A 12726-nucleotide genomic window follows, 5' to 3' on the forward strand; every position below is an offset into this window, starting at 1 on the left:
TTATGGGGCACACAGTGTAGTACAATAATGTGAAGAACATTTTAGAAAAAGGAGAATGGGTTCTGAATTTGTGAATGTACAGTAATAGGTTTAAATTTAAAACTCTAAAATATCTTAAAACATAACAGAGCATAAAAACGAAGAGGACTCACCTGTGTATTCAGCCATGTTCTGATGTGTTGATGCAGCAGGCATTTGGAGATCATTTTTACTGTTAGAATAATCAGAGCCACCATTCTGATTGATATTTGTCTCTTTCACACACTGGTCAATCGGTGAGTCAGGGAACAAGCTCCCATCTGGTTTTATTGTACATTTCTGTCCAGTCAGATCACTCAAAATCTCATCTTCATCATCAAGATCATCACTTCTCTGTTGGCTTTCAGGTCCAGTTGGTCCACACCGCCTGCCCTCTGGATGTGGCTCGATGACTTGGCCCCCTTGTGCCACAGTGTTCCCTTCACAGGGGGGCTGAGCAATTGTCCAGCCCTGTGCTGCCCAGTATGAGTACTGTTCCCAGAAGGATAAGTAGGTCTCTGTGGCATGTTTGTCCCATTCCGCCTTTGTGTGTAGGCAATCCCAAGGAGCAATCCCACTTCCAGCATATCCAGCAGACAGCACTTCAGTTTCTGGATGTTTCTCCAGCCAGCTGCTCCACAGTAGACCTTCACCCTGTTGAGCTACAACAGATGGCCAAAGTTGAAGGAGAAACATGCATATATGCATGTACAAATCATGTACAGTACACACAAACTTTAAAATCTAAAATAACATTGTACAAATATGCACACCTTAGTTTAGTCTAGTACTTTGTTGAGACATTTTTTAGATTTTATTTACGGCACTTTTTGGGTGGGAGTCTATCACCATGGCACATCTTGACTTGCCAATAGTTGCATACTCTTCCTTGTAAAAGCATTCAAAATGCATCCGACTGCATCACCTGACCACAGCCCTCAGCAGGCCCTCATGTTGCTGGACTAGCCACCTTACCACTTAGCTCAGATTGTCACACGTAGAGGGACTTCTCCAGAAACTCCTGTAGCTCCTTTCAAGTTGCTATATACCAGAATTACTGATCAATTACAGGTACTTTTTTTGGTCTGTCGAGTTATGCAGTTTAAATCTTGTCTCGATCTCGTGAACTCAATCTCGTGCGATGTCTCGTCCCACCCCGAGTTACAACTGAACAATGTCGAGAGTTGTATTATTATTTATTGTGAATTAGTTGAATAAAGTTTGACTTATCTGACTGCTTTGCTTAAAGGTCACATATTATACCCTTTTTCCACAAGTTAACGCAGTTCTCAGGCACTTATATGAAATATCTGTGCCAGTCTTTGGTCAAAATAGCAAACAGATGATGCGTAAAAAAGTCCCTCTTTTCTGTCTCAAACAGCTCTGTCAGAAACGCTCTAAAACCAGAAGCAAAAGTATGTTCAAAAATAAACTCCTCCTCTTCTTCGACTCATGCAGCACTCGCTTGGTAACACTTGTCTCATTGAAGTTTCAAGCCAGCACTGGTACACCAACAACCACTAGGTGGAAATCTGTAAATGGGGGGGTTACAATGTTAAAATGTAATATTTTTTCCTGACCCCCATTCTGGATCAGAGCCAGATGACATTTGCAATTTTTGGTGAGTGAATTTAATGCATATTTTACAAGATATAATTTTTTTATAAGCCTCCATTATAAGTAAATAGGGGAAATCTGATTTTTTTTTGGTATGCAGACAGTTAGTTCTCAAAATTTAATGGGATCCAAGTTAGATCAAAACCCATCTTTGTATCCCCCCCCCCATCAAGATCCATCCAGGACTTTTTTTCTGTAATCCTGCTAACAGACAGACCAAAACCATAACCTCCTTGGCGGAGGTAATAACAAGAGCGCTCTACCAAAACTGTAATGAAAAATTAATATCCTTCGACTTACCCCAGTAAGTTTCCCAGCCAGCATCTCCTCTCTTCTCAAAATTTTCTTCCAGTGTAACACTCACATTGTTCTCATCATCTAGGTCAAAAGTCACAAAGCAATCACAGAAATTATACCAGTCAAAGGTTTGGACACACATTCTCATTAAATTATTTAAAACTTTAGACATTGTCGACACGCCAATCAATTGGTGCATGTTCATTGAAAACTATTTCAGGTGACGTATCATCAAGATTGAAGGCCGAGGGTTTCCAAGGCTGTCATCAAAGCAAAGGGTGGCTACTTCAGGAATCTGAAATATAAAACATATATGCAGAACGATTCCTACTCGGGATGCACCGAACTATCGGCCCCGATTTCCTTAATTTTGGGTGATCGGCCGATTTCTACATATGAAACCGATCTTTTCCACCGATCTAATCTACCACTGCAAAGGTTTGAAAGTCAGCCACTGCCCCCTTCTGCTCTGCCATGGAATCACTGACAGGCGCGCCTGAATGGGCAAACAACAGTCACCCAGAGCATGTGGTCAGCGCTCCATTAGAGGTGGCAGGAACATACCTTTTAATGTGTTTGCCAATCGGCACAAAAAAAAAATAACTGGAGAAGCAGCAGCAGTTACACTCCAGCAACAGGGGTGTAACAGTACATGTGGTTAGTCTGGCAGTATTACACTAAAGGATTGCAGTTTGTAAGTCATGTAAAGCTGAAATAATTTGTGGTAGGAACGCAAACAAAACGTTTAATGCAACAAATCTCATTCTCCTTTTAAGAAACAATCATACCGCTGAGTATGCAGCATTTGAAGCAATGATGTAAGCTTAATGCCTATGTTGAGTCTTTTTGCGCAGTGGATAATGAAGAATTTGAACTTCATAAAGTACACTGTAAAGAAATGTCGGGGTCTCAGACCGCTGTCAGAAGACATCAGAAGAGTTTAAGGCAATGCTAGATCAATGGGAAATCAATCACGCAAGAGTTCACGTCGTTTTACAGGACAACGGTCATAATATGGTCAAAGCACTGGATGATGCCCACTTGAAAAGTTTGCCCTGTCTGGCACACACACTGCAACTCGTTGTAAACGAGGGACAGCTAGCGTAGCTGTCGGGAATAGGCAAACATTCATCGTTTGCCTATTCCCGACTCTACGACATACAGACACACTCGGTCAGCCCAAGAAGCGACTGCAGCAAGATGTTTCAACAAGGTGGAACAGCACAGTCTACATGTTGCAGTCGCTGATGGAGCAGAGACGTGCTATTGGCATATATGCTGTTGAGCATGAGCTGCCAGCCACCCTCACTGCACACCAGTGGGAGCTAATGGTCAATGTGCTGACCATCCACACACCTTTTGAGGAGATCATCTCATCAAAAGCTACAGGCACATATGTCATCCCAGCCATTACTGCACTCCAACGACTTTCGGCAAAGCAAGCAGACACAGACCGTGGTGTGGGCACAGCCAAAGCCACATTGTTGGAGGCTGTTGTGGGAAGATTCAGCGGCATTGAGCATGAGTCCATGTACAGCTTGTCCACTATTCTTGATTCAAGGCAAGTAACTATGAATATTGTATTTTCTAGCAATGTGGATTGTGGACCATGCAAGTCAGAAAAATTGATAGTGACAAATGATTGACCCATCTTTCTTTGTTTATGTAAAACAAGGTACAAGAATCGTGACTTCTCAGCAGACATTAAGGAAGAAGTGAAAATGCAACTTTTGGCCAAACTTGCAGAGGGGGAGACCAGATGCACACCTGTGGATGAGAGACGTGTTGCTGGAACATCAACCGAACTGTGACATCTTGACATAGATGCACCTGCAGCTAACAAGTGTACAAACAATCTACTGTTTGCAGTACGCAATGAAATTCTGAATGAGAACACTGAGAAGGAGCAACAGCTGGCCCTTCAGCCATGCAGGTACAGAAGTACCTATCTGAGGTTACATCCACAGTAGCCAAAACCCATTGGCCTACTGGAGGCTCCACGAAAAGTGTTTCCCTCATTGCCCGAGTCAATCTCTCTGCCCCATGCACAAGCATAGAAAGTGAGCACCTGTTTAGCTTAGCTGGACATGTTGCAGATGAAAAAAGAAATCGCCTATTTGGTGAAAAAGTAGAAAGGCTTTTGTTCATCAAAAAAATCCTGCCATTAATGAACAAGTGCTAATTAACAAGCTAATTATTGTTATAACCCGTTATTACCTAATGCACAAGTTTTGCTCATTCATTCTTTGTGTTCAATAAAAAAAGAGATTGTCATATTAAAGGTGTATGCAGTCAGTTATTTATTTTTTTTATTTATTTATTTCGACCACGTAAACAACCAAAAATGATAAAACAATGCCAAATACATGTGCACACATATACATAAACATAAATACATATATATACTGTACACACATATGTAAAGACATATTCACACACACACACGCAGCACATGTAATATTAATTAACAATAACTCAGACAATAAATAATAACCATAATGCACTATCTATGCCATTTACGTGAGCGAAAGGGAGTAGGAAGAAGTAAATACTTATTTAACCCTACCCCTTCTAAACTTAAATATACACACTAAAATTAAATATACATTATTTGCTCATATAGATAGCAATTCACCCCATGCTTGGATTCACGTGTGATATTGTCAGGTATTGTCCTTGTATGTTTGCAAAATCATTTCTTTGTGCCTTCTTTTAAATAAAGTCAAACTCAACATATTTTTCATTTCATTACTCAGTCTATTCCACAGTCTTACTCCACAGACAGTAATACAAAAACCCTTCTTTGTTGTGCGTATTCTACGGACCTTTAGATTTGACAGATTTCTGAAATTGTATCCCTGGTGTCTCTCATGGAACATGTTTTGTATATTGAGTGGTAATAAATAGTGTTTTGCCTTATATAAAACTTGAATTGTTTTGTGCTCTACTAAATCAAAAAATTTCAGGCTTCGAGATTGCCAGAATAAATCATTAGTGTGTGCTTTATAATCCACATTATGAACGATACGTATAGCTCTTTTCTGCAAAATAAAAATTGGTTGGAGTGCAGTTTTATATGTGTTTCCCCATATCTCCGAACAAAAAATCGGTATCGGCAGGTCAGGACTTTTTAAAGATCAGTGATTGGCCAGAAAATGGCAATCGGTGCACCCCTAATTCCTACATATGAAACTGATCTCATCTACCTGCGCAAAGGTCTGAAAGTCAGCCACTGTCCCCTTCTGCTCATGGGATGTGATCTCTGACAGGCCCACCTACTTTCCCAAGCCTCTCACTCCGCCCCATGCACAAGAATTTAAAGTGAGCGCCTGTTTAGCTTGTAGCTGTTTTACATGTAGTAGATGAGAATAGAAGTTGCCTGTCTGGTGAAAAAGCAGAAATGCACTAATGTACAAGTGACAGCAAGTCTATGGGAACAATTACCTGTGCCGTGTTAACTTATTTTATTACCTACCTGTTGACTTGTGAAAATGTCACACAGGCTGCACTATTTTTTGTAGAATGTTTGCATTTTAGGAACTTCTGTCCTGTAAGCTGTTGCAAGTTATATTTAGATTGACAATTTTCCATTGAAATAGCCTGCAGCTGGTGGAGGACATGTCACTTTGTGGGGTAAAGAATGCAAATGACCATATAAACAGTGTTTTCTTTCTGTAACTATACCTTTTAAATGTGAAGCTTTGTACCTTGGAGATGTTCCATTGGAAGATCTGGCTCTACTCTCTGGCTCTACTCTCTGGCTCTACTCTCTGGCTCTACTCTCTGGCTCTACTCTCTGGCTCTACTCTCTGGCTCTACTCTCTGGCTCTACTCTCTGGCTCTACTCTCTGGCTCTACTCTCTGGCTCTACTCTCTGGCTCTACTCTCTGGCTCTACTCTCTGGCTCTACTCTCTGGCTCTACTCTCTGGCTCTACTCTCTGGCTCTACTCTCTGGCTCTACTCTCTGGCTCTACTCTCTGGCTCTACTCTCTGGCTCTACTCTCTGGCTCTACTCTCTGGCTCTACTCTCTGGCTCTACTCTCTGGCTCTACTCTCTGGCCCTACTCTCTGGCTCTACTCTCTGGCTCTACTCTCTGGCCCTACTCTCTGGCTCTACTCTCTGGCTCTACTCTCTGGCTCGCTTTGGCTACTCTCTGCACGCTCTCTCTGGCTGTCTGGCTAGCTTGATCAATCGATCGCTCTGGCTGGCTGGCTCGCTCTCTGGTAAGAGAGAAAGAGCGAAAGAAAGAACTTACCTTTGGTGTTAACCTGTAGATCCTCTTTCTCTTCTTCAGTTGGTACCCAGAAGGTGGCAGGCCTGCTGTTAGACCTCCTCCCCTGTCACGTGACCAAACAAAGGCTTATTCAAAAGAATGAGACGCTTTCTTCAATATCAAAATCAAAATAACTCACCACTCTCCTCTGTTTAGAGGAGCTGATAAAAGCCAGTGGCAGACCCATGCTTGCCATCAGCTGAGACTCATCATCTAGCACCACCTCCTCTTCATTGTCATAGTCTGCATTTCAAGGTGGACATTTTCAGGTGGATCACATTGTATTACATGCATACATACACGTATTTCACGGCTCTGGGGCATTGCTGCTCTTCAAATGGCATTCAATCAGTGAAAGATGGTTAGTTGTAATGACACCAAACAAGACTGTTCCTGTATAGAGCCTCTACAATGTTAGCAGTCTCCTCTCAACCAGAATGGTAAAGGAAAGTGGACTGCCCAAAGCACTGTACAAAGCCTCACATTCACCCATTCACAATAGAGATCAATCGATATGGGTGTTTCAGGACTGATACTGATAATTAGATGATTAATCAATTGGTTATTTATGGCATTAATTGATGTACATAATTTTGACTGAGATTAAGCATGACCGTGGACCATAGTATAGTGTGGTTTGGAAGCTGGAAATGTGGCAGTTCACCTCCTGGGCACTGCAGAGATGCCCTTAAGCAAGGCACTGAACCTCTACTTGCTCTGAGGGCACCACAATGGCTACAGAACCTTCATCTGTGTATGCGTGTAAAAATACTTGAGTGAAATTTAATTTCTCCATTGAATAAAAAAATAAAAAGCTGTACATAATGATGATGATTGAATGGCTGATGCAAACTTTAATATGAAATCCACTTGAATTTTTATGTCAAGATTACACAAACTCAGAAGTTTCCATGCGCAGCAATAAACGCCTTACACGCTAATGCTAGCCTCAAGCATCTGCTTCCAGCATAACCATACGCATGCTTTCAAATATACAGAATCCACAGGACTGAGCTGGCTAAAGATGCCGGGGGGAATGCCCCCTTGAAAGAAATGTACACAGCTACGATTTGCATTTGAAGGCACTGAAAGACATTCGGAGGGCATTTCGCTGCAGCCCTTACCCATACAACTGGTCCACAATATAAATTTGCTATTTGCTATGTACTTTTAATATTGCTACTGTACTTTTGGCTTGTCCGTCAGGGCTCGACACAGATAACCAAACTTAAAAATAATAATAATAACGCATTGGTTTTATAAAGCGCTTTTCTAGACAATCAAAGAGGCGTTACATTGTGTATTACTAATTTACTCCATACTTGGTGCTGGTGAAGCTACTGTTAAAGCCACAGCTGCCCTGGGGCAGACTGACAGGAGCCAGGCTGCCAATCTGCGCCATCGTCCCTCCTGACCACCACCGACATTCACACAGGCAATGTGGGTGAAGCGTCTCGCCCAAGGACACGACAGCGTGCACATCTGCTGGAACTGGGACCTCTCGATCATAGGACGACCTGCTCAACCACCTGTGCCACCACTTCACCCTGTCCTTTGCACCATCCTCCCCAACACCAGTCACTCATTTTCTTCTTCACTTCCAGTACATCCATGTATCTTTTCCTGGGTCAACCACTAGCCCATAGTTTCTTTTTGCCTTTTCATATTTTACTACAGCAAGCAAATCAAAGTTAAAACCACCATTCCTGGAACCCTTTCAAAGGAGATTAGGGGCCTCAGACGAAAGATTGATAAGTAGTGGTAGAACATACCTTGGGAATCAGTGTCTGTCAGATCAAATGTCAATCTATTGTCAGAACGATACAGCTCTCGGTCCCTGGACAGACAGAAAGGATGTGGTGAGGGGGGCTCAGGGCTCACAGCAAGCTGTTTTACTGAAATAATGATGTGCAATTCACCCAGAGTTCTCAATGAACGGGAGCGGGAGCGAGAGAGATTCATTAACTCCGAAGTAAATTACACAAAAGGCAAGTAAAACAAAAGTATTTGTTAGGCATGAAAGAAATTAATGAATTCAGATTCTTTTTTATGTACAGGATATGCAGAGTTGATTTTGTGTATTTTAGTATCACCACTATTAGGCTTTCTTTTAGCAGATTTAAATATAAAATGTAAAATGTTAATGGTGCATAGAGTAGCTGGATTATATATATTATATGCTATTTAGCGCTGGTGGTCGTAAAAACATGTGACGGAGCAGAAGAGACTCACTGCACGAAGGCTCTGGAGCAGCGACAGTGGACGACCTCATTTTGTTCCTCACAAGAACGTCCCCTGCTGAACAAGATGTCAGCCACGACCGACACGGCGCCCTTCTCCGGCATGATGGCGGCCACCAACCCTCCGCACCGCTTCACACGCGATCACAAGGACGTGACTCGGCCCAAACACATCTCAACTGTCTGCTCTAAGTCTAAGGAACGACATTCCCGCTGCTGCTGGCTCTGCCTCTTCTTCCTCCTCCTCATTAAGATCTAATGGGGGGAGGGGTTGGCGGACAAAGTTATAAATGCTTTTCTGCCCCCTGCTGGTTCGGAGTGTGGATCGTTACATTGACAGGTTCCAAATGAGATAAAATTCTTCTTCTTCTTCCTCTTATACATTCATAATATTGAAGCCCGTTTCCGCCACATGAAAAAACGACGTTTTTTTTCATGTGGCGGAAACGGGCTTCCATACCATAATTTTGAGATGGATTCTTAATCAAATTATCTCAGTATTTCCCTTTTGTTTTCTAGAGAATATTTATTTCACAGCTTTTTGTTCTATAATAGGAACATAATCAAATCCACTACTGTACTTCGTTCAGTCGCCGCTGGGCGGAACTAATATGTCTTTGCGCTTGTTTCCGGGGACACCAGCGGCGGGAGGAAGTCCAAAGGTTTTGATGGAATAACAAACGCGGCATTGTTTTCAATGGCGCCGTTCATAAGGGCTAATGTTTTCCAGCTGCTCTTCTGGACTTCCTGCCGACGGGTCTTCGCTCGCTGTTAGCATCGCTGGTGTCGCCGGGCGTGAAAGCAGGGAGTGACCGCTCACCGGGCTGGGAGTGACCGCTCACCGGGCAGGGAGTGACCGCTCATCGGGCTGGGAGTGACCGCTCACCGGGCAGGGAGTGACCGCTCATCGGGCTGGGAGTGACCGCTCACCGGGCTGGGAGTGACCGCTCATCGGGCTGGGAGTGACCGCTCATCGGGCTGGGAGTGACCGCTCATCGGGCAGGGAGTGACCGCTCATCGGGCTGGGAGTGACCGCTCACCGGGCTGGGAGTGACCGCTCACCGGGCTGGGAGTGACCGCTCACCGGGCTGGGAGTCCACCCTCCGGACTGCCGAGCAGGATCGGCCACCTGACTGTGAGTCTGCGGAACGTCTCGCGTCACGGCCGGGCGGCGCCGAGCGTCGGGCTCCAGCACGGTAGAGCCTGAACGTGTGTGAAATGGTCCTTTAGACTTCAACGAGACTTGGAATGTAAATATATTTGTCTATATTTATCTCCAATTTGTCTGTTTTTATTTTATTTTGCATAATGCATAATGAACGTAAATAGTATCTATAAGGCTATGTTCAGACAGAAGGGCTTAATGCTCAATTTTGATTTTCTTTTGTAAAATCTGATATTTTTTTTTGCAATGTTGTTTACCTTTCATATTAAATGCGACTTGTATGTGTGAATGTGAAACGACCCAAAAGTGTCCCGCATGCGAAGAAGAGGGCACAACGTTATACGCAGTGTGTGACATTCAGTGTTTGCGGAAGTAAATGTGGATGATAACGATGGAGCCCATGTGGCGATTTTAAAACCTAGTATTTTTAGGAAGAAGATTAAAAAGGAAGAGAGCCATGTCACTTTCTGGGGCAATGGAAGCAACGTCTCTACAAAGAAACGCTTGAATGCAGAGTCGCACAAGAGTGACGTACGTTGTGTGTCAATGACGTGACGTCTTCTGGAAGGAAAGGAAATAAGGAGACCTGGCGGTGGAACCAGGAAGTGCAGAAGTGTAAGAGGTTAGCTAAGAAGTGGGGCATTGAGAGGACAGAAGACAGTAGACAGGAGTGCAGGGAGACGAGACGCAAGGCAAAGGTCAAACGAGGGCATATGATGACCTGTATGCAGGTGAGACAGTAGAGAGGGAGAGAAGGATCTGTCCAGGCTGGACAGACACAGAGACAGGAAGGATGTCCAGCATGTTAAAGTGATTAAGGATAGAGATGAAGGTGTTGCCAGAGGCCAGTAGTCTGTAGGAAGATGGAATAATTATTTAGAGGAATTGATGAATGAGGAAAATGAGAGAGAACAAAGGGAAGTAGAGGAACCTGTTGTGGACCAGGAAGTGACAAAGATTAGCACGAGTGAAGTTAGAAAGGTGATGAAGAGGATGAAGAATGGGAAGGCAGTTGGCCTAGACCACATACCTGTGGAGCCTGCAGAAGGAAAGTAAATGTGAAATTAGGGCCGGTAAAAAGCAATATAAAGGGAAAATTGAGTGTCAGCTCAAAATGAACAATGATGAATATATTTATTAGATAGAATGTTAGAGTACAAGTACAGTCACACAGCAGCGTGTATTACAGTACAAATAACGTCAAACATCCGGTCTGGGCTCTGCTTGGGACAGCATGAAAACGATCACTGGTGCCAAAGAATCAAGAGGCAGAAAGTTCGGCTGACCGGGTGTAACTCCGACTGAGCTGGCTCAGAGCCTCAATAACTCCTTTGTCAGATTCGACGTCTCTGATTGTAACGAAAAACATAGAGTTAAAAGAATGCCTCGTGTCCGCTCCTCCTCAGAACTCTTTCTTTGGTGAAGATGACATCATCCAGTGTTTAAATAAATGTAAGCCGAAAAAAAGCCCTGGCCCGGACCACATCAGCGGTCACCTTTTAAAAAAACTTGTGCTGAGCAGCTCGGCCCGATTTTTACTGTCCCAGCAGAAGGTGCCGTCTTCATGGACGCGCTCTGTGGTGGTGCTTGTTGCCGAAACTAACAAACCCACCACGCTCAGTAACTTCCAACCGGTGGCGCTAACGTCTACGGTCATGAAGCGGTTTGAAAAACTGGTCAAAGCAGAGCTTTTATCCAAGACTGAGGATTTGCTGGACCCTCTTCAGGTTGCTTACAGAGCTGACAGGGGGGTACAAGACCCCACTGCCACACTGCTCAACCTTGTGTACAAGTACCTAGAAGGCAACAAGAACCACGGCAGAACCACGGCAGACTGCTTTATCGTGGACTTTTTGTCGGCCTCATCTTTTAGCTGACAAACTTCTTTACTCGTTCGTTTACTCGTTTACTCCGGTTTGGACGCAGCTGCTCAAACAAATAAGCTGTGGTTGATTGGCAGTGAGGAGGTAGGAAACGTCAGCCAGGTGTAAGCTGATTGGGTATGAATGTGTATCAGTTTCTGGTGATATGTGTGTGTGTGTCCGTGTAAATCAGGGGTGCTCAATACGTCGATCGTATCGATCGTAAGGGAAAGTCGGTCGATCGTGTGACATATTTTTTGATTGACATGCACGGCAGCCAGTCAGATGACAACTTGTTTTTTCGGACCTTTAGGTCACCGCACATGCGCAAAAAGGTGCTAATTGCAGCGAAACTAGCAAGCTAGTCACGAGTTATCTCCGCTTTTCTCTTCAAAACGAAAGAAGGCTTATCACCATTGCTGGACCGAGTAAGAAGGCAAAAACATTTCACTTTCATACGGAATGGGAGGTGGAATCTTTTTCACGATGTCGTTTTCCACGTGCGTTTGCCTGATCTGCCAGGCTACCATTGCATCCCCGAAGAAGGGAAATGTGGAGCGCCATTTTCAGACTGTTCAAAGGCTGTTGAAAGCCGCCACCGAGGCATCGTTCTGCGTGAGTCACGTCATCATTACGAACAAGAAGTCCTTCCAAGACGCAGAGATGGTGAAAGAGGCGTTGGTTAAAGCAGCGGACTGATTGTTCCGAGACTTTAAGAACAAGGCAGAGATATTATCCTCAATCAAAGCTCTGCTGTCCAGAGGTCCAGTTACACGGCGCTGTGGAGCCACGCTGAGGATGGGACCAGCAGATGTGGACGGACGTCAGAGATTGAGAGTGTTTCTCACTGCAGCTGGACGAATCTACTGACCTGAGTGACACAGCCCAGATGTGCGTTTTTATTCGTTTGGTGTTTAGTGATCTCACTGCAAAAGAGGAGCTATTAACAGTACTCACGGAGGACACGTCCCCCAACATGAGGACATGTGCCGCCTCCTTCACTGCATTATTCGCTCCACTTATTTATGCCAGTCAGCCTTTCCCCACATGAACATCATTAAGTCCAAGTCCCGTTCCACCATGACGGATGAACGTTTGGAAGTGTGCTTGAGGCAGCAGCAGCTACTGTCCGGACGATGCATCCCTGATTCAAGTCACTGCAAGTCATCAAAGTAAACTGATGTAAATACAGACAATTCATAGTTAATTCAATTGTGTTGTTCAATATTGGCTTATGCGGTTACGCAGGGTA

The 12726-nt window shown here is 44.1% G+C and overlaps 1 protein-coding gene across 1 annotated transcript in view; it reads right to left on the minus strand.

Annotated features, from left to right (window-relative positions):
- Positions 1 to 11269, minus strand: part of tgs1 (trimethylguanosine synthase 1) — a 30639-nt gene extending 19370 nt beyond the window's left edge. Inside the window, exons 1-10 of the mRNA XM_068748781.1 lie at positions 11122 to 11269; positions 10643 to 10651; positions 9532 to 9650; positions 8440 to 8579; positions 7980 to 8044; positions 6347 to 6450; positions 6190 to 6271; positions 1936 to 2013; positions 451 to 680; positions 153 to 411 (exon numbers count right to left, since the gene is read on the minus strand). Coding sequence (XP_068604882.1) covers positions 153 to 411; positions 451 to 680; positions 1936 to 2013; positions 6190 to 6271; positions 6347 to 6450; positions 7980 to 8044; positions 8440 to 8579; positions 9532 to 9650; positions 10643 to 10651; positions 11122 to 11269 — 1234 coding nt within the window. The remainder of the gene's footprint in view (positions 1 to 152; positions 412 to 450; positions 681 to 1935; positions 2014 to 6189; positions 6272 to 6346; positions 6451 to 7979; positions 8045 to 8439; positions 8580 to 9531; positions 9651 to 10642; positions 10652 to 11121) is intronic.
- Between the last annotated feature and the right edge of the window lie 1457 nt (positions 11270 to 12726).

Source organism: Brachionichthys hirsutus, chromosome 15 (genome assembly GCF_040956055.1).
Source record: "Brachionichthys hirsutus isolate HB-005 chromosome 15, CSIRO-AGI_Bhir_v1, whole genome shotgun sequence".
Taxonomy (NCBI): domain Eukaryota; kingdom Metazoa; phylum Chordata; class Actinopteri; order Lophiiformes; family Brachionichthyidae; genus Brachionichthys; species Brachionichthys hirsutus.